Source organism: Tamandua tetradactyla, chromosome 7 (genome assembly GCF_023851605.1).
Source record: "Tamandua tetradactyla isolate mTamTet1 chromosome 7, mTamTet1.pri, whole genome shotgun sequence".
NCBI classification, from domain to species: domain Eukaryota; kingdom Metazoa; phylum Chordata; class Mammalia; order Pilosa; family Myrmecophagidae; genus Tamandua; species Tamandua tetradactyla.
In genome coordinates this window covers 122891431-122917799 of record NC_135333.1, presented here as the reverse complement: position 1 = coordinate 122917799, position 26369 = coordinate 122891431, and the positions used below count along the sequence as shown (strand labels likewise).

General features: G+C 38.5%; 1 protein-coding gene across 2 annotated transcripts in view; it reads left to right on the top strand.

Moving 5' to 3' along the window:
• Positions 1-18002, top strand: part of PYM1 (PYM1 exon junction complex associated factor) — a 30062-nt gene extending 12060 nt beyond the window's left edge. The window contains exons 2-4 of one of the 2 annotated variants that reach the window (XM_077110979.1): positions 12606-12699; positions 13094-13421; positions 15208-18002. In XM_077110979.1, coding sequence (XP_076967094.1) covers positions 12606-12699; positions 13094-13421; positions 15208-15438 — 653 coding nt within the window. In that variant the 3' untranslated portion in view covers positions 15439-18002. Of the gene's footprint in view, positions 1-12605; positions 12700-13093; positions 14004-15207 lie in introns of those variants that run through there. The other variant, XM_077110980.1, reaches the window with a different exon arrangement.
• The last annotated feature ends 8367 nt before the right edge of the window (positions 18003-26369 follow it).

The window sequence follows — 26369 nt, the reverse complement described above, 5'->3', positions numbered from 1 at the left end:
TCTTTACTTGTGATTGGTTTGTTGATATCATCTATCTCTTCTTGAGTCAAAGTTGGTTGTTCATGTCTTTCCAGGAACCCGTCCATTTCCTCTAAATTGTTGTATTTATTAGCGTAAAGTTGTTCATAGTATCCTGTTATTACCTCCTTTATTTCTGTGAGGTCAGTAGTTATGTCTCCTCTTCCATTTCTGATCTTATTTATTTGCATCCTCTCTCTTCTTCTTTTTGTCAATCTTGCTAAGGGCCCATCAATCTTATTGATTTTCTCATAGAACCAACTTCTGGCCTTATTGATTTTCTCTATTGTTTTCATGTTTTCAATTTCATTTATTTGTGCTCTAATCTTTGTTATTTCTTTCCTTTTGCTTGCTTTGGGGTTAGCTTGCTGTTCTTTCTCCAGTTCTTCCAAATGGATAGTTAATTCATGAATTTTTGCCTTTTCTTCTTTTCTGATATAGGCATTTAGAGCAATAAATTTCCCTCTTAGCACTGCCTTTGCTGCGTCCCATAAGTTTTGATATGTTGTGTTTTCATTTTCATTCGCCTCGAGGTATTTGCTAATTTCTCTAGCAATTTCTTCTTTGACCCACTCGTTGTTTAGGAGTGTGTTGTTGAGCCTCCATGTATTTGTGAATTTTCTGGCACTCTGCCTATTATTGATTTCCAACATCATTCCTTTATGGTCCGAGAAAGTGTTGTGTAAGATTTCAATCTTTTTAAATTTGTTAAGACTTGCTTTGTGACCCAGCATATGGTCTATTTTTGAGAATGATCCATGAGCACTTGAGAAAAAGGTGTATCCTGCTGTTGTGGGATGTAATGTCCTATAAATGTCTATTAAGTCTAGTTCATTTATAGTAATATTCAGATTCTCTATTTCTTTGTTGATCTTCTGTCTAGATGTTCTGTCCCTTGATGAGAGTGGTGAGTTGAAGTCTCCAACTATTATAGTATATGAGTCTATTTCCTTTTTCAGTGTTTGCAGTGTATTCCTCACGTATTTTGGGGCATTCTGGTTCGGTGCGTAAATATTTATGATTGTTAGGTCTTCTTGTTTAATTGTTCCTTTTATTAGTATATAGTGTCCTTCTTTGTCTCTTTTAACTGCTTTACATTTGAAGTCTAATTTGTTGGATATTAGTATAGCCACTCCTGCTCTTTTCTGGTTGTTATTTGCATGAAATATCTTTTCCCACCCTTTCACTTTCAACCTATGTTTATCTTTGGGTCTAAGATGTGTTTCCTGTAGACAGCATATAGAAGGATCCTGTTTTTTAATCCATTCTGCCAATCTATGTCTTTTGATTGGGGAATTCAGTCCATTGACATTTAGTGTTATTACTGTTTGGATAATATTTTCCTCTAACATTTTGCCTTTTGTATTATATATATCATATCTGATTTTCCTTCTTTCTACACTCTTTTCCATATCTCTCTCTTCTGTCTTTTTGTATCTGACTCTAATGCTCCCTTTAGTATTTCTTGCAGAGCTGGTCTCTTGGTCACGAATTCTTTCAGTGACTTTTTGTCTGAGAATGTTTTAATTTCTCCCTCATTTTTGAAGGATAATTTTGCTGGATATAGGAGTCTTGGTTGGCAGTTTTTCTCTTTTAGTATTTTAAATATATCATCCCACTGTCTTCTAGCTTCCATGGTTTCTGCTGAGAAATCTACACATAGTCTTATTGGGTTTCCCTTGTATGTGATGGATTGTTTTTCTCTTGCTGCTTTCAAGATCCTCTCTTTCTCATTGACCTCTGACATTCTAACTAGTAAGTGTCTTGGAGAACGCCTATTTGGGTCTAATCTCTTTGGGGTGCGCTGCACTTCTTGGATCTGTAAATTTAGGTCTTTCATAAGAGTTGGGAAATTTTCAGTGAAAATTTCTTCCATTAGTTTTTCTCCTCCTTTTCCCTTCTCTTCTCCTTCTGGGACACCCACAACACGTATATTTGTGCGGTTCATATTGTCCTTGAGTTCCCTGATACCCTGTTCAAATTTCTCCATTCTTTTCCCTATAGTTTCTGTTTCTTTTTGGAATTCAGATGTTCCATCCTCCAAATCACTAATTCTATCTTCTGTCTCTTTAAATCTATCATTGTAACTATCCATTATTTTTTCTATGTTTGCTACTTTATCCTTCACTTCCATAAGTTCTGCGATTTGTTTTTTCAGTTTTTCTATTTCTTCTTTATGTTCAGCCCATGTCCTCTTCATGTCCTCCCTCAATTTATCAATTTCATTTTTGAAGAGGTTTTCCATTTCTGTTCGTATATTCAGGATTAGTTGTCTCAGCTCTTGTGTCTCATTTGAGCTATTGGTTTGTTCCTTTGACTGGGCCATATTCTCAATCTTTTGAGCGTGGACAGTTATCTTCTGCTGCTGGCATCTGGGCATTTATTCAGATTTCTCTGGGTGTTGGACCCAGCAAGGTTGTAAGATTTTTCTGTGAAATCTCTGGGATCTGTTTTTCTTATCTTGCCCAGTACGTGGCGCACGTGGCACACGTTTGTCTCAAGTGTTTGGAATGGGTCTCCCCCAGTCACCGGTCTCCGTGGCCTGGGGCTTTCGGATCCAAATCTCTCCATTGGTTCAGGGGCCGCGCGTGGTGGGGGCGTCAGCTGCCGCGGCTTGAGGGGACCCTGTGGCTGGTTGCGGGCCGCAGCGGGCCTGGGGTATTCCCCACCGGACCAGGAAGCCTCCCGTAGGGGGGGGGCTTCCGCGGCTTGGATAGCCCTCCTATCTGAGACTCGTATCCGCGGACTCGAAGCAGAGACTCGAAGCCGCCCGCTAAAGAGGGGTGCCACCTGCCTCGGCTTGGGAAACTTGCTTCTCCAATACTCTCAGCCGGCCTGGAAAGGGGGGAGGGAGTAGCTCGGACCACCGCAGCTGCCGGTGATCGGGAGATCGCACGCCGCTCGGGGGTCTCACTGCAGCCGAGTCTCGCAGTCAGTCTAGCCAGCTCAGACTTTGGATAGCCCTCTGATCCGAGACTTGTAGTCGCGGACTCAAAGCCGCCCGCAAAAGTGTGGCGCCGGCCGCCTTGGCTGGGAAGCTTGTCTCTCCGAGTCTCTCAGCGAGCCCGGGAAGGAGGGAGGGATTAGCTCGGACCGCCGCAGCTGCGGCCGCTCGGGGGTCTCGCCGCAGCCAAGACTCGGAATCAGACTTGCCAGCTCAGACTTTGGATAGCCCTCTGATCCGAGACTTGTAGTCACGGACTCGAAGCCGCCCGCAAAAGTGTGGCGCCGGCCGCCTTGGCTGGGAAGCTTGTCTCTCCGCGTCCCTCAGTCAGCCCCGGAAGGAGGGAGGGATTAGCTCGGACCGCCGCAGCTGCGGCTGCTCGGGAAATCGCCCGCCGCTCGGGGATCTCACTCACCGCAGCTGAGTTTCGCAGTCAGACTAGCCAGCCCAGACTTGGTTATGCTGTGTGTCCATTCCCTGCTGTAGCCCCGGGAGTTGTTTTGTACTGTTTCTGTTCACCTATTAGTTGATTTGGAGTCGGAGGAACTAAGACGCATGTACCTTACTAAGACGCCATCTTGGATCTCTCTCTTTGTATTTTCTTAGACTACATTTCTCAGAAGTAGAATTACTAGACTAGAAGGGACAAACTATTTATTTATATTAATTGTAAAATTAATGCATATTTGCTGTAGAAAACTTAGAAGATATTTTCATAAGTAGAATAAAATATAAATCATATGCATGATTGGTAATTCTAGAACCTAGAGATAACTAGTTAATATTTTTTATAGTTTTTCTTAGCACATATAATATGTATATTTAACATAATTGGAATAGTACTGAATGTGGTATTTCCCAAAATATGATCCTCAGAACACTCAGTAGTCCTGTGAGATGTGTATAAAATAAAGTTTAAAAAGTACTAAAATAGTACATTTGCATCGATTTAGGAAAAGAACTAGCAAAACAACAGAAAAAGATATAGAATGTTAATATAGAGAAAAAAATAAAAATAATAATAATAGTAAAAAAAAAGACACAAACAGACAAACAACAACAAAAAAGTACTAAAATAAAAAGTTTCTGTCATCAAATACATTTGGGATACACTGTATACCCATTTCACATCTTGGATATTCACATGAAAAAGAACTTATTAACTCAGAGAAGTCTTAACAGTTAAAAACAAAAGCATAATCTTTTTTCTATTTTTAACCAAGAATTTCCCAAATTTAATAATTTTTGGAGGGTATGCCTATTAATTTCTTAGAGAATTAGTGTCTTTATAATAAAAACTATAGGAAATGCTGAATAATAGGATTACCTTATATTCTCTTGCTTTGTTAGCCAGATTGCTTTTTACAAGGATTTTACCATTGGCAATGTATGAGTGTCCTGGTTTCAACACTTATTTGACTGCACTGGTGTTGTCACCTTTGAAAATTCTACTACTTTGGTAGATGAAAATATGCTTCATTGTTTTATTTGTATTTCCTTTGATTTTTAGTGAGGAACTTTTTGGTATGTTTTTTTCTTCTGTAACAGTACACAACAGTAGTGTAAAGAGCATGGCCTAAGTAACTCACATCCTGGGTTCAAACTCTGCTGCAATTTAATTGTAACATGGGAAAGTTATTAAATTTCTCATCATCTGTAAAACTGAATAATTGCTTTCTGGAGTTGTGAAACTGAAACTAGATAATGTATATAAACACTGAATGCTGTACTTGGCATAAACCAAGCACTCAATAAAAAAAGGTTAACTTCTATTTTTAGCAGTTTTTATTGAGGCATAATTTACATATCATGGAATTCACTTGAGTATACAATTCAGTGATTTGCAGTAAATTTACAGAGTTGTACAGCCATCATCATAATCTAATTTTAGCACATTTCCATTAACAACCCTTTCCCCACAACTTGCATACTAATCAACCAGCTGCTATTATCTTTTGAGCATTGTCTATCAGATTTACAAATGAATGGTTCACTCTTACATTCAAGTTCCTACTCTCTAATATGAGCACCTACTGCTTTTCAATATCGTGTTAATCCTATACTATACATCTCTGCCTGTACCCTCCTGTGGTATTGGACTATATGACATTGGACATGTGAATCAGCAATGGAGTCCGCTTTGGAGTCAGACTTGACTTCAAATTGCAGCCACCTTTGTGATCTTGGAAAAATCTTGAACCTCTTGAACTTTCTTCAACTATAAATGATAATATGTACCTGTTACCTAGATTCAGCAAGATAGCGTATGTAAAGTTCCTGGTGTAATGTTAGGTACTTAATAAATGCTCTTTCCTTGTTTTTAACATGCTATGAGTTTTCCATGGTTAGATTTTAATTGTTCCTCTTCTTGGAATGCCCTCTTCCTTCCTATCTCTATCTGCAGAAATATTACCCACTGATATTATTACTATCACCTACCCTGTAAGAACAAGTCCCTAAGGTTTTTCTGATTTCCTGTCAACTTCCCCATCAAAAACTGGGTGTGATTATTTATTCCCTTGAAATCTCTTAGCAGTACGTGTTTCTGTATCTCAGGATACTTAAGACATTTATATTTATTGCATTTACATTTAAAAAAAACTTTTATTACCTAACCCACTTATTCTCCTTAGGTTGTAAATTTCTTGAAAATAGGAAACATCTGACTCATCTTGATAATTCCTATGCACTTAGTTTAGTATTTTTCTCATAGGAGGCTTTTGATAAATGTTCCTTTAATTTTAATTTATAATCTGGTTTCTGACCATCCTACTTTTCTGAGACTATATTGTTGGAGATAACTGGGGATTTCCAAATTGCCAAAACCAGAAACTTTTTTTTTAGTCTCTTTGACCTTGCTCTCTCTGCAACACTCTGTTTGTTTGCTACTTTCCGCCTTGTCTTAAACAAAAGTCTTTTGTTCTGCAAGGCAAGCACTGTGCTGGTTCTCCATTCCTGCCAGTCATTTTCTGTTGTTGGTACCTTTTTCCTCCTGTGAAGAAAATGATAAAGACCATTTTTCCAAGGTCATTCCTCCAACTCTGATCTTCTCTTTTTACATTTTTTTTCTATTTTGGAAACCACATCTAGATCTAATAATTGTTGGTCCTGAGACCATTCTCAAGCTCAGATCTTGATCCAGATCTTTCTTACTTAAGTAGACCCTAGGAACTCAATGCACTATTAACAATTACTTCCACCTAACCACTTGGGATTCTCCTCCCAAGCCATTTATGCTACTTCGTCACCTTCCTGCTACCCTGAAAACAAGACCCTTTCAGTTTAAGTGATTTTTTTGGGGGGGTGGGGGGGGGGGGCAGGCACTGGGAATCGAACCCGGGTCCTCTGGCATGGCAGGCAAGCATTCTTGCCTGCTGAGCTACCCTGTTTAAGCAATTTTTTGCTAAGAAATTTAAGGAAACAGATTGGGATTATAAAACAAATGTGGGAAAACAACAGAGTTTACATAATTCTTAGAGTAGCAGTCTCTGACTCTCAAAGATGTTGCTGAAAGTCCTGATATTCTGCCCTTGGTTTTTATTTCTAGGGGTGGGAACGCCATACCTCTCCCTTCTTTTTGACTTCACCCTTGGATGCTAATCAAGGTCAGAGGATGGAATCAACATAACATAAAAATAAGTGTTCCTTTGTGATAATGGGCCGTTTGTATCTCTGAGGGCTTCCCCACAGGATGGCCATTCAAGAAACTTCTGCCCTGCCTTACCTCACACTGCATCTTTACTATAGCCTTCAACTATAACCCATATACAATTAACTTAAATATATCTTTTTAGCGTTGTCTCTTACTCCATAATTCCATGTAAAACAGTGCTTGTCTAGAGTTGAGTTAGTTATTAAACAAATTTGTCATCTCTGGACTTTCTTTTTTGTATAAGTGGTTTTTATTCTCCAAATTTTCCACATTCAAGACTGATACTCTAATTAGTTTGTTTATTTGTGTGTTATTGCCTTCCTCATTAGAATGTATATTACAGAACCTTGCTTGTTTTGTTCATTTTTGTATGCCTAGCACCTCTTAAAATGCCTAGCACAACAGTAAGTGCTCAATAAACATTTAAAATGAATGTGTGAATGTTATTATCAATGCCCTTATCCTCAGGTGTGTTTTGAAAACCAATGCATGTGAAAAGCACCAGATTAAAACCACTGTACCACTGTACCACCGGTCCGATTATTTCTTCTCTCGACTTCAAATCTTGACAGTCTTCAGATTCTGTTGACTTAATCTTCATAATGAAATTTGTGTTTATTTTCCTTTCAGTACCCATAGATACCATCTAAGTCAAATCTTTTAACATTGTAGCTATTGCATTCATTTTCTCTACTTCTGGTTTACGTTAGTCATTTCCAGGTTAATCATCTTTAAATGTTGCTTTGAGCAAATCGCCTATCTTCTCTTACTGACCTTAAGTGTCCTTCCACATCTGAGACTTCTGTCCAAATTTAGCGGAAATTAGAGGCTATTTATATGCTGACTAATTTACCTCTAGACTCCTTTCCTATTACATATGCCTTCTGCCCCAAACATACTGAATTTTTACAGTTCCCTAATTATGATACATTTACTTACTCAATTTAATCAATATTTACTGTCTTCTAGGGGCCAGGCCCTTTGCTACAAAAACCAAAGATACAGTCCCTGCTGTTAAGCAGTTTGAGCATGATAAAGGCTAAGACACATACTGGGGGTGTACAAAAGGCAGCTTCGAACCTGGCTTTGGAGTGGGGAAGTTGGGGAAGACTTCACTGAGGAGTTCATCCTTCAACTTGGCCTTTAAAGACCAGTAGGAATTAACATAAGCCAGGTAAATCTCCAGACCAAGGGAAGCAAAAGCAAAAGCATAGGAAAGTCAGGGTGAGATTTATGGGTATTTCAATGTCTAGAGCAGAGAGTGAAGCGACTGTGTTCTGAGAGGCTGGAGACCAGCAAGAAGAAGGTCAGGAAGGCCTCTGTGTGCTGCGCCAGCCACGGGAATATCCTGAAGGCAACAGAAACCAGGAAGAATATTAAGTCTGATTTTGTCCCTTTGCTCAAGTTGTACCTTATACATGAAATACTTTCTTGCTGTTCTCCTTGTAACCACGCTCCCACCTCTACCTATCTATCATAAATCCTATTCCTCTTCTATTGATGACAACAGATGCTATGTCCATAAAATTTTTATGACTCCCCTGGTCAAAAGTAATTTCACTTTCCTCTATATACCTATCATTTTCCAAGACATGTAGACTTGAAACCAAAAATCATGTATTTTAAAAATCCATAATGAAAATTTTTTAAAAGAAAAAATCTTATTATCCCAACATAGCATTTTCAATATTGCATGTTCTTTTTTAGATTTACAAATATGTATAACTTTTTAAAAATTTATTTATTAATTTAAAAAATTAAGAACAAACAAAAAGATTAATATCATTCCATTCTACATATATAATCAGTAATTCTCAGCATCATCACATAGTTGCATATTCATCATTTCTTAGAACATTTGCATCAGTTCAGAAAATGTGTAACTTTTAATGGTGAAATCATGATGTATATATATGTATATATATATATGTTTTGTATTATAGCACAATGCATGATATATATTTATTTTTTATCATTATCATTTTTCAATGTATGTTTAGCCATTCCTGAATGTGAAGTTTATTTTTAAGTTTTAGCTATTTATAGATTATGCCATAATTTTCACGGTTATCTGTCCCTTGCTTTTCTTTTTTCCCCCCAGGGGGAACTATTTTCTTATAATGTGCTTGGCACCAGTCCCTTCCTTTCCATTCTCACTGCCTTAGCCAATCTTGTCCTTTCTGCTAGGATTATTGTAATCTTTTTTCCTAATTAGTTCCCTTAGTCGCCAGTGTTTTCCCTTTCTAATTTACCTTCTCATTTACACCCCTAAAACACTGTTGTATAAGGTATTCATCTGACAAATATTGAATGCATACCATATACCAGATATTAAACTTCTTAACTAGCATTTGAAGTCTCAGCATTCTCCCTTTCATTGCACCAGTCCTCTGGCCCAGCCAGACTTGTCTATTCACCTTCTGCTAAATGTGTACATTTCCAACCTGAATTTTTGTTTTAGGATGAGCTTCTGGTTAGACCCATTTTGACTCCCTTTTTACTTTACTTTGACCCTTTCTTCAAAGTCCAGCTCTAGTCCCAATTTTCTCTCCATAAAACCCTTTTTTTTTTATTCTTCAGCTTTTAGTCTTGTCTCCAAATTCATGGAGTACTTTTTGTTGCTACTTTCCTCATTTGCCGCATAATATATATTTGAAGATGTGAGTACTGTTTCAACTAGACTGTTGAGGCGAGGGAAGGATTTTGGTCTTAAATAAATCCAGAACCCTGTCTTTTGTAACTAGACAAAAGATATCCTTCATGGCTCTTTTTATGCACAGATAAAGTCCAGGTTTCTTGACCTTGTTTTTAAGGCTTTCTAGAATCTTGCCTCATTTTTTCCCAACCTGGCTTCCTATTATTCCCTAACATGAAATGTCTGATTTACCTGTACTCTTCCACATTCTGTCCCTAAATACTCCCTGCCTATCCCATATCCATGCCTTTCTTGGCTTATAATTCAGCCATTTTGCTCATGTTTTTTCTTTCTTTCTCTCCAACTTCATATCTTAGTTATTTTCTTTAACAATTTTTATTTGTTTTAAGTTATTAGTAATATTTGCATTTTGAACCAAAAACCAATTCAGAAATGAAACTTTACATCAACAGTTCTTAAAGTGTGGTTCAGAACCCCTGGAGGTCTCTAAGACCCTTTGGAGAGGTCTGTAAGCAAAGCTGTTTTCATAATAATACTAAGATGTTATTTGCTTTTCTCACTGGATTGACGTTTATACTGATAATGCAAAAGCAATAGTGGGTAAAACTGCTGGCACCTTAGAAGAATCAAGGAAGTGCAACCAAATTGCACTAGTCATAGTATTCTTTACTGACACACATTCAATGTCAATTTCATTTAAGAGTATTCTTGATGAAGCAGTAAAAATTACTAATTTTATAAAACCTGACCCTTGAATACATCTTTTTTTCTAACTGTATTTTTAAAAAAATTTTATTAGAAAAGTTGTAGGTTTATAGAACAGTCATACATAAAATACAGGATTCCCATACACAGTCCCAACACCACCATCTTATGTTGGTGTGGAGCATTTGTTACAATTGATGATAGCACTTTTTTGTAACTGTACTATTTTTTTTTAAAAAAACAGTAGCTATCTTTGTTACAATTGATGAAAGATTATTAAAATAGTACTATTAATTGCTGTCCATAGTTTACATTAGTGTGTTTTCCCCCATATACCACTCTACATATCTTTTTACTATTTCCTGTGACTAAATGAAAAGTAAGCCTGAAACACTTCTGATGTACACTGAAGTAAGATGGTTGTCTCAAAGAAAAGCAATTGTGCAATTGTCTGGGTTATAAGCTAAACAAGTTTCTCTTGATGAAACCTCATTTTTACCTGAAAGAACCACTGATAAATTATGATAATTCAGACCGGTTATCTGACAGGCATTTTCCTGAAAAAGGAGCAAAGTGAGTCAGTCATCTCAGGAAACAATGGTCAGTGTTTGTTGCCAGTAATAGAATTCAGGCTTCCAAGTGAAAATTAGAATTTTGGAAAACTTGTTTCTGGCACTGTGAGCTTGACAGCATCCGGTACTTAACGATTTTTTTGATGACATTAATGAATGTGATTTATTTATATTGGATAATAAAATGCATAATATTAAAAAATATGAGTGCAAAGAGGGTCCTGAAATAAAGGGACTGCTATTCTACAAATTATTCAGCATCCTGCTTTTTCACTTAATTTTCATGAACAACATTCATGATAGATCTAACATATTCATTTTCTTTATTATTGTGGTAACATAGAAAACATAAAATTCCCCATATTAACTACTTTCATATGGCCAATTCAGTGATATTAATTCCATTCCCGATGTTGTGCTACCAGCACATTATTAGAATTTTTCCATCACTCCCAAATGAAAACTACCCATTAAGCATTAACTCACCATTCTCCTCGCCCAACCTGTAACTTACTTTATTTCTCTGAATTTGCATACTCTAGTTATTTCATAAAAGTGAAATCATATATTTGCCCTTTTGTGTCTGACTTTTTTTATTCAACGTAATGTCTTCAAGGTTCATCCATGTTGTAGTATGTCAAAATTTCATTCCTTATTGTGACTGAATGATATTCCATTGTATATATATGCCACATTTTGTTTATTCATTCATCTGTTGGTCTCACACGTTGTTTTTATTTTATTTTATTATTTTTTATCACATAATTGTATATTCATCATTATGGTCATTTCTTAGAATATTTCATCAATTCAGAAAAAGAAATAAAAAGAAAACAGAAAAAAATGCATACATACCATACCCCTTATCCCTCCCTTTCATTGATCACTAGCACTTCCATCCACTAAATTTATTTTAACATTTGTTTCCCCTATTATATGTTTATTTTTAATCCATATGTTTTACTCATCTGTCTCTAAAGTAGATGAAAGAAGCATCAGACAAGGTTTTCACAGTTACACAGTCACATTGTGAAAGCTAATATCATTATATAATCATCTTCAAGAAACACGACTACTGGAACACAGCTCTACATTTTCAGGCAGTTCCCTCCAGCCTTTCTGTTAAACCTTAACTAAAAAGGTGATATCTTTTTAATCCATAAGAAGAATCTCCAGGATAACCGTTTGGAATCTCTCAGCCATTGATGTTTTGTCTCATTTCCCTCTTCCCCCTTTTGGTCGAGAAGGTTTTCTCAATCCCTTGGTGCTTAGTCCCACTCATTCCAGGATCTCTGTCCCACGTTGCCAGGAAGGTCCACACCCCTGGGAGTCATGTCCCACTTAGAGAAGGGGAGGGCAGTAACACATTGTTTTTAATTACTACATGGTGCTTCATTGCTTGGATGAATCAAATCTACTCAATTTTTCTATTCATGACCATTCAAATTACTTCCAACTTTTTTTCTGTTTTAAATAATGCAACAACAAATATTCTTTGCATATATCCTTGTGTACTTTTCTTTTATCTGTAGTATAGATAGATTCCTACTGACCTTTTTCTGATGTTTGTTTTTGTTACTGTTGACCTATTTTTCAAGTTCCATCTAAGTAAAATCTCCCTGTCCTTTTTAAGTGTTTTCTGGTTGTATCTTCCTCCTATGGTTCTTGTTTTTGTTCCCTTTAAGCCTCTTTCATTTATTGCCTTTTAGTGTCTCCAGATTTTGTCTTGTGTTTTGAACTCTTCTCTGTGCCTGTCTTATCTTGCTACCTATATTATAAAGATAGAAGGTCCATGATGGCAAGAATGGTGTTTTAGACCATGTATTCTCTGTAGACCCTAGCATAGTGCTTTTTTTTTTTTTTTAATAATAGGCACTCAGTAAATAATTAAGGATGAGAAAGGGATTGAGCATTTGCATGAGAAAAGCTGCCCTAATTGTTGGATTTGGTGGAAGGATGGATGTGAGGGGAGCTGCTTATATTTGTACATTCTTCTTTCATCTTGGGAAATACTTGAAATGAGAAAGTAACTCTCCAACTTAATTTCTCTCACTTCAGGCAAGTACATCGCCTCCACACAGCGACCTGACGGGACGTGGCGGAAGCAGCGGAGGGTGAAAGAAGGCTATGTGCCCCAGGAGGAGGTCCCCGTGTGCGTGGTTAGGCATGAGGAGGGATTATTTAATGGAATCCCTACAAGCTAAAATGTGTGCTTATGGAGACCCTCCTAGGCTCCCAGGAAATAGAAGAGAGGAGGACTGTACTGAGAAGGGAGAAGAGGGGACTGGGATCCAGGGATGAGTGAGGGTTAGGAATGACTAATTTTGTTCTCCTAACCTGTGTTCATCAGAACCTCCAAATAGCTTTGGGTCCTATAGACATTCCCACAACCTCTCCTACAGGGCAGAGGAAAATTGAGCAGGGACCAGAGGGAGAGGAAAGAAGCAGGAATGTGATTAGGGTGAAGTGATTTGGAAGGTTAAGAAAAGGGCTTTAAAAAGTCAGTGTTTCTTTAAAACTGAGTTGAAATCTTCTGTTTTCTGCAGGTATGAGAATAAGTATGTGAAGTTTTTCAAGAGTAAACCAGAACTGCCCCCAGGGCTGAGTCCTGAGGCCACTGTTCCTGCCACCCCATCCAGGCCTGAAGGTGGTGAACCAGGCCTCTCCAAGACAGCTAAACGCAACCTGAAGCGGAAAGAGAAGAGGCGGCAACAGCAAGAGAAGGGAGAGGCAGAAGCCTTGAGCCGGACTCTCGATAAGGTGTCCCTAGGAGAGACAGCCCCAAACCCCAGTACTCCACAGGGCTCCCAGGCAGCCCCTACAGCTGCCTCTGACCAGCCTGACTCAGTGGCCACCACTGAGAGAGCCAAGAAGGTAAAGAATCTAAAGAAGAAGCTTCGGCAGGTAGAAGAACTGCAGCAGCGGATCCAAGCTGGGGAGATAAGTCAGCCCAGCAGAGAGCAGCTTGAGAAGCTGGCAAGGAGGAGGGTGCTGGAGGAGGAGCTGGAGGACTTAGAGCTAGGCCTGTAAGGCCTTTGGGAAATAGGAAATGGACTGCAGAACAAACCATGGGGCTCTTTGGGATCCTGGGGAATATGGGCAGTAGCAGTCAGGAGCGGTACCCCTCTATACTGGCTCACTTCCACCTCTTACTGCCCAATTCTGTCCTCCAGAGCCTAGCCTTTCCTTCATTCCTTCCCTTTTCTTTCCAACTCTTATTTTTTTGGACTTTGTCCCTCTCATTCCCAGTGTTCCAAATCTCACTGACTACCCTAGGTATCTTTGCTGCTGGTTTGGGCGTTTTGTTTAAAAGAAAATTGGGTGGGTTGGAATCTTGGAGCGCTGAGGTTGTGGGGAGGGGGAGGATGGCTAAGAGTCTTGAACTCTTAGTACCTATTCACAGTGTTTATGGGTCATTTCTCCCTCCAGCCCTCACCTCTTTTTTTTTTTTTTTTTTTTTTTAACGAGAATAAACTTAAGTAGATATGTCTGGCCTTGCCTCTTTCTTTTCAGCTCCTAGATGTTTTATCCCCTTAAGTTTACACAGGAAGACAGGTATTGGGAATAATATTCCCTTTAATTTTTTTTTTTTTTTACTTTTTTATTGTAAAATATACACAAAGCAAAGAAAGAAAAAAATAATAGTTTTCAAAGCACACTTCAACAAGTAGTTACAGAACAGATCCCAGTGTTTGTTTAGGCTACTATTCCACCATCTCAGATTTTTCCTTCTAGCTGCTACTAAACACTTGAGGCTAGAAGGACTATTAATATAATGTTTCAGCAGTCATAATTGTTTGCCAAATCCTGTTCTCTGCTATACCTCCTCCTTTGATTCTTCTCCCAATCTATGGGGATCTTTGAGCCAATGCCCATTCTGACTTTTTCATGTTGAGAAGGGTGTCAACACTGAAGGATAGGGGGATATAATTAATTGATAATCTCGGAGAAGCTCATTCCTCTGGGTGTCAGGATTTATCTGACCTAGGAACCCTCCAGGAATTATGGGTTCCAGAAAAGCAAACTTAGTGCATGAAACCTTTACTGAGTCTCAGTTTGAGCCTTACAAATTCCCAAGAGTCAACAGGAGTGATGCTGGCTGAGGTTTAGCCAACCATATTAATCAGTACTATCTAAGTGAAGCTTGCGTAGGCGTCACCTCCAGAATAACTCTCTCCACTTGATCTCACCTGGCCACTGATGCCTTATTTTATTACACTGCCTTTTCTCTCCTTGGTCTGGAAGATGTTGATCCCGCGGTGCCAGGACCAGATTCATCCCCAGGAGCCATGCCCTATGCTGCTAGGGAGACCTTCACCTGTGAATGTCATGTCCCAAGCAGTGCAGGAAGGCAATGATCTTTCTTGCAGAGTAGGGCCTAGAGAGAGAGAGAGAGGCCACATCAGGGTAACAAAGAGGCTTCCAGGGAGCAACTCCCATGGGCAGTCTTAGCTTCTGCCTCACCAAAACAAATTCCAAAAGGGCAAGCTTCAAAATCAAGTGCCTGGCCTATTTTCCTGGGAGACCCCAGTGGTTGAGAGGGTTCCTGGGGTTTCCCAGATGGGAAAGTTCAATAGTTCTACATATATATATATATATATATGTATATATATATATATATATATATATATATATACATATATCTTTTTTTTTTCTTCAGACCCTCAAGGGACATCATCAACATCTCCCAGTTATCTGCCCACTACAGTCTGAGATGTGTCCTGGCATTACACCAAGCTGTACAGAACCACAAGGCGTCATTCCTGCTCTGTACCCCAGGAGTCTGGGTTCTTCAAATGAGCTATCCAAACAGGCTGATCCACATTATGTGTTACAGAAAATCCAGGTTTCAGACGCAATAAACCCCTCTGCCTTTGGTTCCACACGGTAGGTAAAGGTCTAGGGTACACACACTATTGTCCTCCACCTTGTACTCCATACCCAGCCAGATCAGCTTTGTTTTAACTCTGATGGTCTGATCTCCCCTTCCATCGCTTCAGCTGTTATTATACATAGCTATGCTAACTTTTAAGGCTGCAGCATTCCATCTCTGGTTCCCTGGTGTCACAGAGTTACTCAAAGTCCCAGAGAAATATCAGCTGATAAACACACAGCATCTCAGCATTCAGAAATAAACATTTACAACTTGAGACTAAGTGTTACTGCTATAAGGGCTTACAATCTAGGCTTCAACCTTTCTACAACTATTTCCTGAAAGAGACCTTAGTGTATTTGTTCTGGTTTCTGGCTTATTTTGCATAACACACAATTACCAAAGTTCATTCAGTTTACTGCATGCCTCTTGACATCCTTCATTTTGTGATCACATCATGTTCCATCATATAAATGTATCACTGTTCGCTATTCTGTTCTCAGACACTGTACCCTTTGGCTCCCTCCATCCACCAGGCATCATGGATAATGTCCCAAATAAACAAATCATCCCCTATGGTATCCTCACTTGGTTGTACAAGCAGCAGCAATCTCAATTTTAGACAATTTTCATCGGTCTTTACCAGAGTCATGTTAGCAGAATCATGCAGTATCTATCCTTTTGTGTCTGACTTATTTCACTGAGCATTATGTCCTCAAGGTTCATCCATGTTGTCATATGCTTTGGGACCCCATTTTGTCTTACTGCTGCATAATATCCCATCATATGTATATACCACACATTTTTGTTTATCCATCCATCTGTTGATGGGCACTTGGATTGTTTCCATCTTTTGGCAACTGTGAATAGTGCTGCCATGAACATCAGTGTGCAAATGTCTGCTTGTGTCACTGCTTTTAGCTCTTCTGGGTATATACCAAGTATTGCCTGGTCACAGGGCAACTCAATATTTAGTTTTCTGAGGAATTCCCAAACTGTCTTCCACAGCGGCTGCACCCTTTTACATTCCCACTGACAGTGAATAAGTGTTCCAATTTCTCCACATCCTCTCCAACATTTGTAGTTTTCTGTTTAATAGCAGCCATTCTTGTAGGTGTGAGGTGATATTTCATTGCCATCTTGATTTGCATTTCCCTTACAGCTAGTGAAAATGAGCATCTCCTCATGTGTTTTTTAGCCATCTGTATTTGTTCTTCAGGAAAGTGTCTGTCTGCCCATTTTATAATTGGGTTGTTTGTTCTTTTGTTGTTGAGCTGTATAATTTCTTTATGTACGCAGGATATCAAGCCTTATATCCAATATGTAGTTTCCAAATATTTTTTCCCTTGAGTTAGCTGCCGCTTCACCTTTTTGGCAAAGTCCTTTCAGGCACAGGAGCTCTTGATCTTAAGGCATTTCCATTTGTCTATTTTTTTCTTTCGCTGCTTGTGCTTTAGGTGTAAAGTTTTAAGAAGCTACCTCTCATTACTAGATTTTTTTTCCCTATTACTAAGCCTTAAAGATGTTTCCAATATTCCCTTTAGTTTTTTTTTTTTATTAATTAACGGAAAAAAAGAAATTAACCCAACATTTAGAAATCATACCATTCTACATATGCACTCAGTAATTCTTAACATCATCACATAGATGCATGATCATCGTTTCTTAGTACATTTGCATCGGTTTAGAGGAACTAGCAACACAACAGAAAAAGATATAAAATGTTAACATAGAGAAAAGAAATAAAAGTAGTAATAATAGTAAAAAAAAAAAAAAAAACAACCCTATAGCTCAGATGCAGCTTCATTCAGTGTTTTAACATGATTACTTTACAATTAGGTATTATTGTGCTGTCCATTTTTGAGTTTTTGTATCTAGTCCTGTTGCACAGCCTGTATCCCTTCAGCTCCAATTACACATTATCTTACCCTGTTTCTAACTCCTGCTGGACTCTGTTACCAATGACATATTCCAAGTTTATTCTCGAATGTCCATTCACATCAGTGGGACCATACAGTATTTGTCCTTTAGTTTTTGGCTAGACTCACTCAGCATAATGTTCTCTAGGTCCATCCATGTTATTACATGCTTCATAAGTTTATCCTGTCTTAAAGCTGCATAATATTCCATCGTACGTATATACCACAGTTTGTTTAGCCACTCTTCTGTTGATGGACATTTTGGCTGTTTCCATCTCTTTGCACTTGTAAATAACGCTGCTATAAACATTGGTGTGCAAATGTCCGTTTGTGTCTTTGCTCTTAAGTCCTTTGAGTAGATACCCAGCAATGGTATTGCTGGGTCATATGGCAATTCTATATTCAGCTTTTTGAGGAACCGCCAAACTGCCTTCCACAGTGGTTGCACCATTTGACATTCCCACCAACAGTGGATAAGTGTGCCTCTTTCTCCACATCCTCTCCAGCACCTGTCATTTTCTGTTTTGTTGATAATGGCCATTCTGGTGGGTGTGAGATGATATCTCATTGTGGTTTTGATTTGCATTTCTCTAATGGCCAGGGACATTGAGTATCTCTTCATGTGCCTTTTGGCCATTTGTATTTCCTCTTCTGAGAGGTGTCTGTTCCAGTCTTTTTCCCATTTTGTAATTGGGTTGGCTGTCTTTTTGTTGTTGAGTTGAACAATCTCTTTATAAATTCTGGATACTAGACCTTTATCTGATATGTCATTTCCAAATATTGTCTCCCATTGTGTAGGCTGTCTTTCTACTTTCTCGATGAAGTTCTTTGATGCACAAAAGTGTTTAATTTTGAGGAGCTCCCATTTATTTATTTCCTTCTTCAGTGCTCTTGCTTTAGGTTTAAGGTCCATAAAACCGCCTCCAGTTGTAAGTTTCATAAGATATCTCCCTACATTTTCCTCTAACTGTTTTATGGTCTTAGACCTAATGTGTAGATCTTTGATCCATTTTGAGTTAACTTTTGTATAGGGTGTGAGATATGGGTCTTCTTTCATTCTTTTGCATATGGATATCCAGTTCTCTAGGCACCATTTATTGAAGAGACTGTTCTGTCCCAGGTGAGTTGGCTTGACTGCCTTATCAAAGATCAAATGTCCATAGATGAGAGGGTCTATATCTGAGCACTCTATTCGATTCCACTGGTCGATATATCTATCTTTATGCCAATACCATGCTGTTTTGACCACTGTGGCTTCATAATATGCCTTAGAGTCAGGCAGCACGAGACCTCCAGCTTCGTTTTTTTCCCTCAAGATGTTTTTAGCAATTCGGGGCACCCTGCCCTTCCAGATATATTTGCTTATTGGTTTTTCTATTTCTGAAAAATAAGTTGTTGGGATTTTGATTGGTATTGCATTGAATCTGTAAATCAATTTAGGTAGGATTGACATCTTAACTATATTTAGTCTTCCAATCCATGAACACAATATTCCCTTTAGTTTTGAAAAATTATTAGCACATGACCAAATTAGCAACACTGATATCTGTACGTTTGCTCAGACTTCATTAAAAAGAAATTGGTGTTATAATCAAATGAAACTTAGAAAAAATTTAATCTGACATATTAATTTATGTGTCATTATTGCACATCACAGCCATTGGGATTGGGTTACTGTATCTCCTTTATTGTTTTTTTCTGAAGATAATCTTGACCTGAAGCCCTTTCAGTAGAGGAATTTACAGACAAAAAGAGCTATCATTTAATTCTTGCATATGCTGATTACTACACCCTCATTTTCACAGTCTTTCTTTCTGGCTATCATAGTTATCAAGGGAGGGGAAAGTCAGTTATAATGAACTATCTCAGGAGCTCAAAGTTATTATCCTGACACATAAGGTTCCCCATTGTCTGGCCCTTCTTAACGCTCCATCCTCATTTCTTGCCATCCTGCAACTCTGATCAAACTCTATACACTAATTATACTGAACTACTTTCAGTTCATCAAATAAGTCATATTTTCTCTGAGCCCTAGTCCTTTGCCCCTACTGGTCCTTCCCTCTGCCTACAATGCTCTTCCTGACCCCCTTTCCCTAATCAACTTTTCCTTAGCCTTTTGATCTCAGCTAAAATGTTATCATTCCTGGGAAACCTTCCTTTACTCTCAAATATTAATTCAGGTGCCTTTTTTATTTGCTTCTTCAACACTCAGCACTTATCTTTGTAGTGGTATTTATTATACTACATTGTCATGCCTCTTTGTTACCCTCCTCATTACAGCATGACTTCCAGTAGCCTATGGGATTGTGTTTATCATCAGTGCATCCTCAGTGCCTAATATGGTTAATTCTCAAATATTCTTCGACTAAAATAATGAATGAGGCTAGTGCTATCTGTAGAAACCAAAGATATGAAATAATATGTACATTCCACAGATGAACTGTGGATGAGGACTTGACTGGGCACCTCAGTGTGACACCAAGAGCCCGGATTTCCCCTGGTAAAGATATTATAAATAAGAGTTAACGGATTTTCATATAAGTATTCAATGCTTTGTAGGTGCAAATATTTGTATGGCTTTGTGCTTTAAAAATCATTATTAAGGAAAGATTATTACTTTGCAAAAGGATTTGCCACAGTTATCCTTTAAAGTTCCTGAGTTTTTAGTGGTTCTGTAAAAGTTTATTTTGATATTATTGGGCTCTGTCAGTCACTGTACTTGTCTGTGTAGGGATTCAATTATGAATATGTTGTGGAACCTTCGCTTAAGGAAGTTAAGTCATGTAAATCACCAAGTACTAGGCAGAATGAATTAAATGCTGTGATAGAGCGAGCAACAAGTGTTGAGGGAAAAGTAAGAAAGAAGCCATTGATTCTCACTGGGAGATGGGGAGGGCTTAATGGTTGAGTTGACTTTTAAAGAAGGCCATAACTAGCATTTCAAGAAAGGCAGGTAGGGGAAAGCAAGTATGAGCAAAGGTTTGGCAATATAAGAAATACATGGTGAATTTGCTTTCAGCGTTGCAGGGGCACATTTCCTTACATAAAGTCAATATTAATCACTTGATATAAGAAGAAAATTTTCATGTCAGCAATATTTTTTCAAAATGTGGATCATGAGATCAATTTAGAAACTTGTGACCAGTATTTTCTAACTTTCGACAATAAACTAGAAGGCCGGCCACACGGGCAGAGTTCTCACCTGCCGTGCCGGAGACCCGGGTTTGATTCCAGGTGCCTGTCCATGAAAAAAAAAAAAAAGAAAAGAAAAGAATAGAAAATAGAAGAATAAGATACTTAATAAGGATAAAATGTTACTAGACAAAGGCTATGGCCTCTTTTGCCCAACATGCTCAATAACCAATTCCTGAGACACCGGGATTTCAAAGAGAGAGAGTTTATTTCTAGGTGCATAGTAGGAGAGCAGATGGCCTAGCGGGCCAAAATCTGGTCCCCGAACTGCAGTAATTCTGACAGTTTTATTAGAAAAAAGATGGTCAGGTTTAGGATAATGAACACAGTGACCCCAGATGATGTAATTAGAGGTGATCTAGTGATTGCGTGTGCGCAGATTGATTACATGCATAGACACAGAATGCATGAAAAAATGGCAGAATGAGATATAGGTGATTTGTAGTTTAAAATCTAAGCGACTGCTCATGTCAGGAAGGCCCACTTTAGTCTCGGTTATCAAGATAACTTTAGATTTGGGGTGGGTTAGTTCTGGGCTAACCCAAGACCCTTCATTAAAAAACTTCAGGGGCTGTCTTTAGCAAGTACAAGGCTCTAAAGTTGAAAAACTGGATAACTGGGTACAAATGAAGGTTAGTCACAAGGTTTTTCAATCTCAGGGGCAGAAGATAGGGCTATACAACCATTATCAGAAGCAGCTGGATTACAATTTAGAGATTTCATGAATTTCCCTCTGTCTACTCCAGTATACCAGAAAGCAAAACAGGATATCTATATAATGCTTCAGTAATCAAAATCATCCCTTAAACCCTAATTCCTCAGTTACAAAAATGGCATGATAATTTTGTTTTAGTTATATATATGTATATATTTATTTGAATACTAGGTTAGAGTGTAAGATATATTCCTTATCTTGGTTTTCAGGAACATAAGTTTGAAAGACACTGATATAATCACTACTGAGGGGCTGAGGTATCACACACTCTCCTTCTCATCCCTAAATTTGGAATGGGTACAGTAGGAGGATAGCAATTTAATCATTTCCCTCCATGCACACTTGTAGATAATAGAGATGTAAATTAGCCCCTGGCTTCCTATTCTACCCTGAAGGCTATATTGCTATTTATTTGGCATTTCTCTTCTCCTTTCATGATTCCCTTCTAACTCGTAAATAACAAGAATTCTAGGGATCTAGAAGTGAGCCATTATAGGACTGGCCATTTCCCCTCTTGGACTGAGAGCCCCTGTGTTAGTTTCTTATTGTCCACTAGGTGGAGTGACATGGCCAGTTGTCTTTTGGAGAAATGACTCTAGCCCAGGAAGAATCTAATTGGAGGAAAAGTCTGAAGAGGACAGTCAGAAGGACTGAGAAAATGCCCCAAGGAGACCTCTGCTGCCAAAGGCCCAGACCTATGGAGGTGGGGTCCTACAGTCCAAAGATTCTCAAAATACCCACTTCAGACACAGGATCACCTATTGATTCTCCCTCTGGGTCCATGCTCCAAAGAAATGGGGCTTGGGGCCTCCTTGAAGATCAGTATGTTTTTTTTCCTAGCAGACAGAATCTGAAAAGCAGGAAAGTAAAGGAGTCTCACCTGTTACCATAAAAGCAAATGATCCAAAACTGTAGAACAGGGACCAAGTTAGTAAGACTTAGAAAGTATAAATGAATTTCATATTCTCAGTCTGGTTATCAGTAAAAACTGCCATAGGTGAAGGCCTGGGAGCTTCAAGACCTGGGACAAGTATATCCTAATGCACAGTCAGGCATATGAAAAAAGAACTTCAAGGGAAAGCATGAGTGGCGACAGCATTAAACAGGCCAGTGAAGCAGACTGGGTCCCCAAAGCCTGCTACAAAAGAAGAAACAAAAGCATAGGAAACTAGCTTGAGTCTGGGCTAAACAACGGGGGGGGGGGGGGGGGGGGGGGGGGGGGCTGTACAGTTCCTTAATATCTGGCAGTTTCAACAGTCTAGGCAAGGGTTGATGAAGCCATGACCTAGGTTGGTGGCAGCAAGAAAGGAAGAGGTGATGACTATTTGAAAAAACTATCAGAAGTAGAATCACGAGTCTAATGGCTGTCAGTTAGATGTGGTGGCTGAGGGAGACAGTGAAATCAAAGAGAATTCAAGGAGAGTGATGATGATTATATAACTAAGTGAAGGTGCTGTGAAATACTGATTGTTTATTTTGGACAGTATATATGCTGTATTAATATAGTTCAACAAAATCGGTAGATTCCAAAATAAATAAATAAAACAGAAAGATTAAAATGCTAGAGAAAATGTGGAGAGAGCGGTATACCTATTCAGTGTTGGTAGAGTATCAGAATGGGGAAGCCCCTCTGGAGGTTAAGATAGTAAATCCAAAGGAGGCTAAATATAGGGTTGCCATATGATTAGACAATCCGTTACTGGGAATATATTGGAAAAGCTGAAAGCAGGGACTCGAACAGACATTTGTACACTGATGTTTATGGTGACATTATTCATGGTACCCAGTGGATGGAGGTGGCCAAAGGGGACAATGACTGAAAAGCAGAAGGGCCAACTGTGGAGTATACAATTGATGGAATACTGTGTGGCAACAGAAAAGAACGAAGTGAAGAGGCATGCAACGAGGTGAACGAACCATGAGGACATTATGTTGTGCAAAATAAGCCAGAAACAAAAGAACAAATATTGTATGGTCTCTTATAAGAAAATTGGCGCCTAGATAGTAAGCTTTTATAGCAAGCACACTTATTTCTGAGCTTTAAGTGTTATTTCTAAATTCTGAGATGCTGCGCTGTATGTGTATAACCTGGTATTTTCTTGGAACTTTGGGTAAATGTGTGACACAAAAGACTCAGAGCTGGAATTCTTCAGCTTTGAAAGTCAGCATTGCTACATACAGCAACTGTTAAAGCAGCCCAAACAAGATCAGACTTCAATTACAGGTAAGAATGAAGCCAATCTGGTTGAAACTAAGGTAAGTCAGAACACAGGGTAAAGGATGATATCGTCTATATTTTAGAACTTTACCTAATGTATGAGACCAAAGAAAGAGAGGTTTGTTTTGACCAAAACCTAAATTTTCTGTAGACACAATCTAATTTAATCTGTCTGGCCAGATCAGTTAAGCAACCTAAATACATGGAGCCCAGAATTGGAAACGAGGTCTTCAATTCTGTATAGCTTAATGTAATACCTGGATACATTCTAGAGTATATTGGGCAGATAGTTAAAAAGTATTGGCAAGAGCCCTCAATCTTGGGGGTTGTTCATATGAAACTTATCCCCACAAAGGATAGACTAAGCCTACTTAAAATTCGCCTTAATGGTTACCCCCAGAGAACCTCTTTTGTTGCTCAAATGTGGCCCTATCTCTTTCTCAGCCAACAGGGCAAACAAACTCACTGCCCTCCCCCTCTCTATGTGGGACTTGACTCCCAGGGGTGTAAACCTTCCTGGCAATGTGGGACAGAAATCCTAGAATGAGCTGGGACTCAGCATGAAGGGATTGAGAAAACCTCAACCAAAAGGGGAAAGAGAAATGAGACAAAATAAAGTGTCAGTGGCTGAGAGATTTTAAACAGAGTTGAGAGGTTATCCTGGACGTTATTACACATTTTATAGTTATCCCCTTTTTAGTCTAAGATATATTAGAGAGGCTAGAGGAAAGTGCCTGAAACTGTAGAGCTGTGTTCCAGTAGCCATGTTTCTTGAAGATGATTGTATAATGATATAGCTTTTGCAATGTGACTATGTGATTGTAAAAACCTTGTCTGATGCTCCTTTTATCTATGGTGTGGACAGATGAGTAAAAAATATGGATTAAAAATAAATAAATAACCAGGGGAACAAATGTTAAAATATATTTAGTAGATTGAAATGCTAGTGATCAATGAAAGGGCGGGTTAAGGGGTATGGTATGTATGAATTTTTTTCTGTTTTCTTTTTATTTCTTTTTCTGAACTGATGCAAATGTTCTAAGAAATGATCATGATGAATATACAACTATGTGATAAAAAAGAATGTTCATATTGTATGTTGATTGGTTTTATTAATAAAAATTAAAGAAAACTTATTGCCTATATATAACATGTATATAGTATATATATAATATACATTATATTTCATGGTAAAAATGTTTAAAAAAGAATTCAGGGTTTTTAATTTGGGGTAGTGGGTTGGGGACACAGAGAGACTGGCATTTCTAGAGGGACAATATTTTCTTTGATTTGGGAAGGGTTTAGTTTGGGGTCTGCTGGTAACCCATGAGGAGACAGACAAAAGGGAGCAGGAAATTTGGATCTGGAGCTCAGGAAAGAGGTCTTGGCTTAAGGAATAGATCTTGGAATCATTTCACTGCTTGTGAGAATTGAAAGGAGGAGTAGACAGGATCACTACAGAGAATTTGTAGAAGAGGGCTAAGGAGGGAGCCCTACAAAGCTGACATTAGGGGCCAATGGACAGGTTATTGTTCATGTACAATTTTTTTTTTTTTTTTGATGACCATATCACCCACCCACACTTCCATCCTTTCAACTCTTACTACCAGGAACCACTGTATTCTGGAACTTCCCTATCTTCTTTAACTACTTTGGCACCTACATTACTGACTTCCTTTCTGCATCTTCTCTGTCATTGCAGTATTCCTGGGGCTTCAACATGTACATTTCTATCCCCTGGCCTCACAATTCATTGACCAGCTCACCTCTATAGATTCATTTCCACATGAGCCACCGACCAGCCTAGACATAGTATGGACTTTGTCATTGCTTGGAATGGCACCAACTTGTAGAATTCAACATCTGCAATCCTCTTCTCAAACCTTGGATTCTGATGTTTATAACCTCTGCCTCTTCCCTATACTCTCCTACTGACCCTATCCATTGACTCCTTATTCCCCCAGCCTGTCACCTCCCTCCTGGCTTTATTGCCTTCCTATACAACCTGGACTACAATCAGCTAGTTCAAAGATGATCTCCACAACACAGCATTCACTCCTGCTGTTCCTGCTCTGCTGAATATTAGTGAGAAAGACACGTTAGTTTGCTAAAGTTTCTGACACAATATTTCAGAAGTAGGTTGGCTTTTACAATGGTGATTTATTAACTTTCAAGCTTACAGAGCTGAGGTCATGAAAATGTCCAAATCAAGGCAGCAACAGGCAATGCTTTCTACCTGAAGACTGACTACCGGCGATCATGGGCTCCTCTGTTACATGGCAAGGAACATGTTGATGTCTGCTGGTATTTCCCTTCTCTTCTGGGCTTCATTGCTTTCATCTTCTGGCTTCTTTGTCTGTGGCTTTCTTTCTCAGCTTGTGTGTGTTTCTCTTTTAGCTTCTGTGTGTGTCTTTCCCAGCTTCTGGGTTTTCTCTGAATTTTATCTCTCATAAAGGACTCCAGCAAGAGGATTAAGACCCATCTCGGGCCTGCCTCAAGGGAAATAACCTAATTAAAAGATCCCACCCACAATAGATCTATACCAACAGGAATGGATTAGCTTTAAGAATATGATCTTTTCTGGGTTCATTCAGTTTTGAACTATTACAATCTGTAACAGTACTGATTCAGCCCTTCTATGATTTACTCTATCTGACCTTACCTTAACTGCAGGCAGCATCCTCTTATTTATTTATTTATGAAACATAACCACATACAAGCACAAACATTCTTACCATATGGTTATTCCGTTCTTGTTATATAATCAGTAACTCACAATATCATCTCATGGTTGTATATTTATCATCATGATCATTTTTTAGAACATTCGCATCAATTCAGAAAAAGAAATAAAAAGAAAACAGGAAAAATTCATATATACCATACCACTTACCCCTCCTTTTCA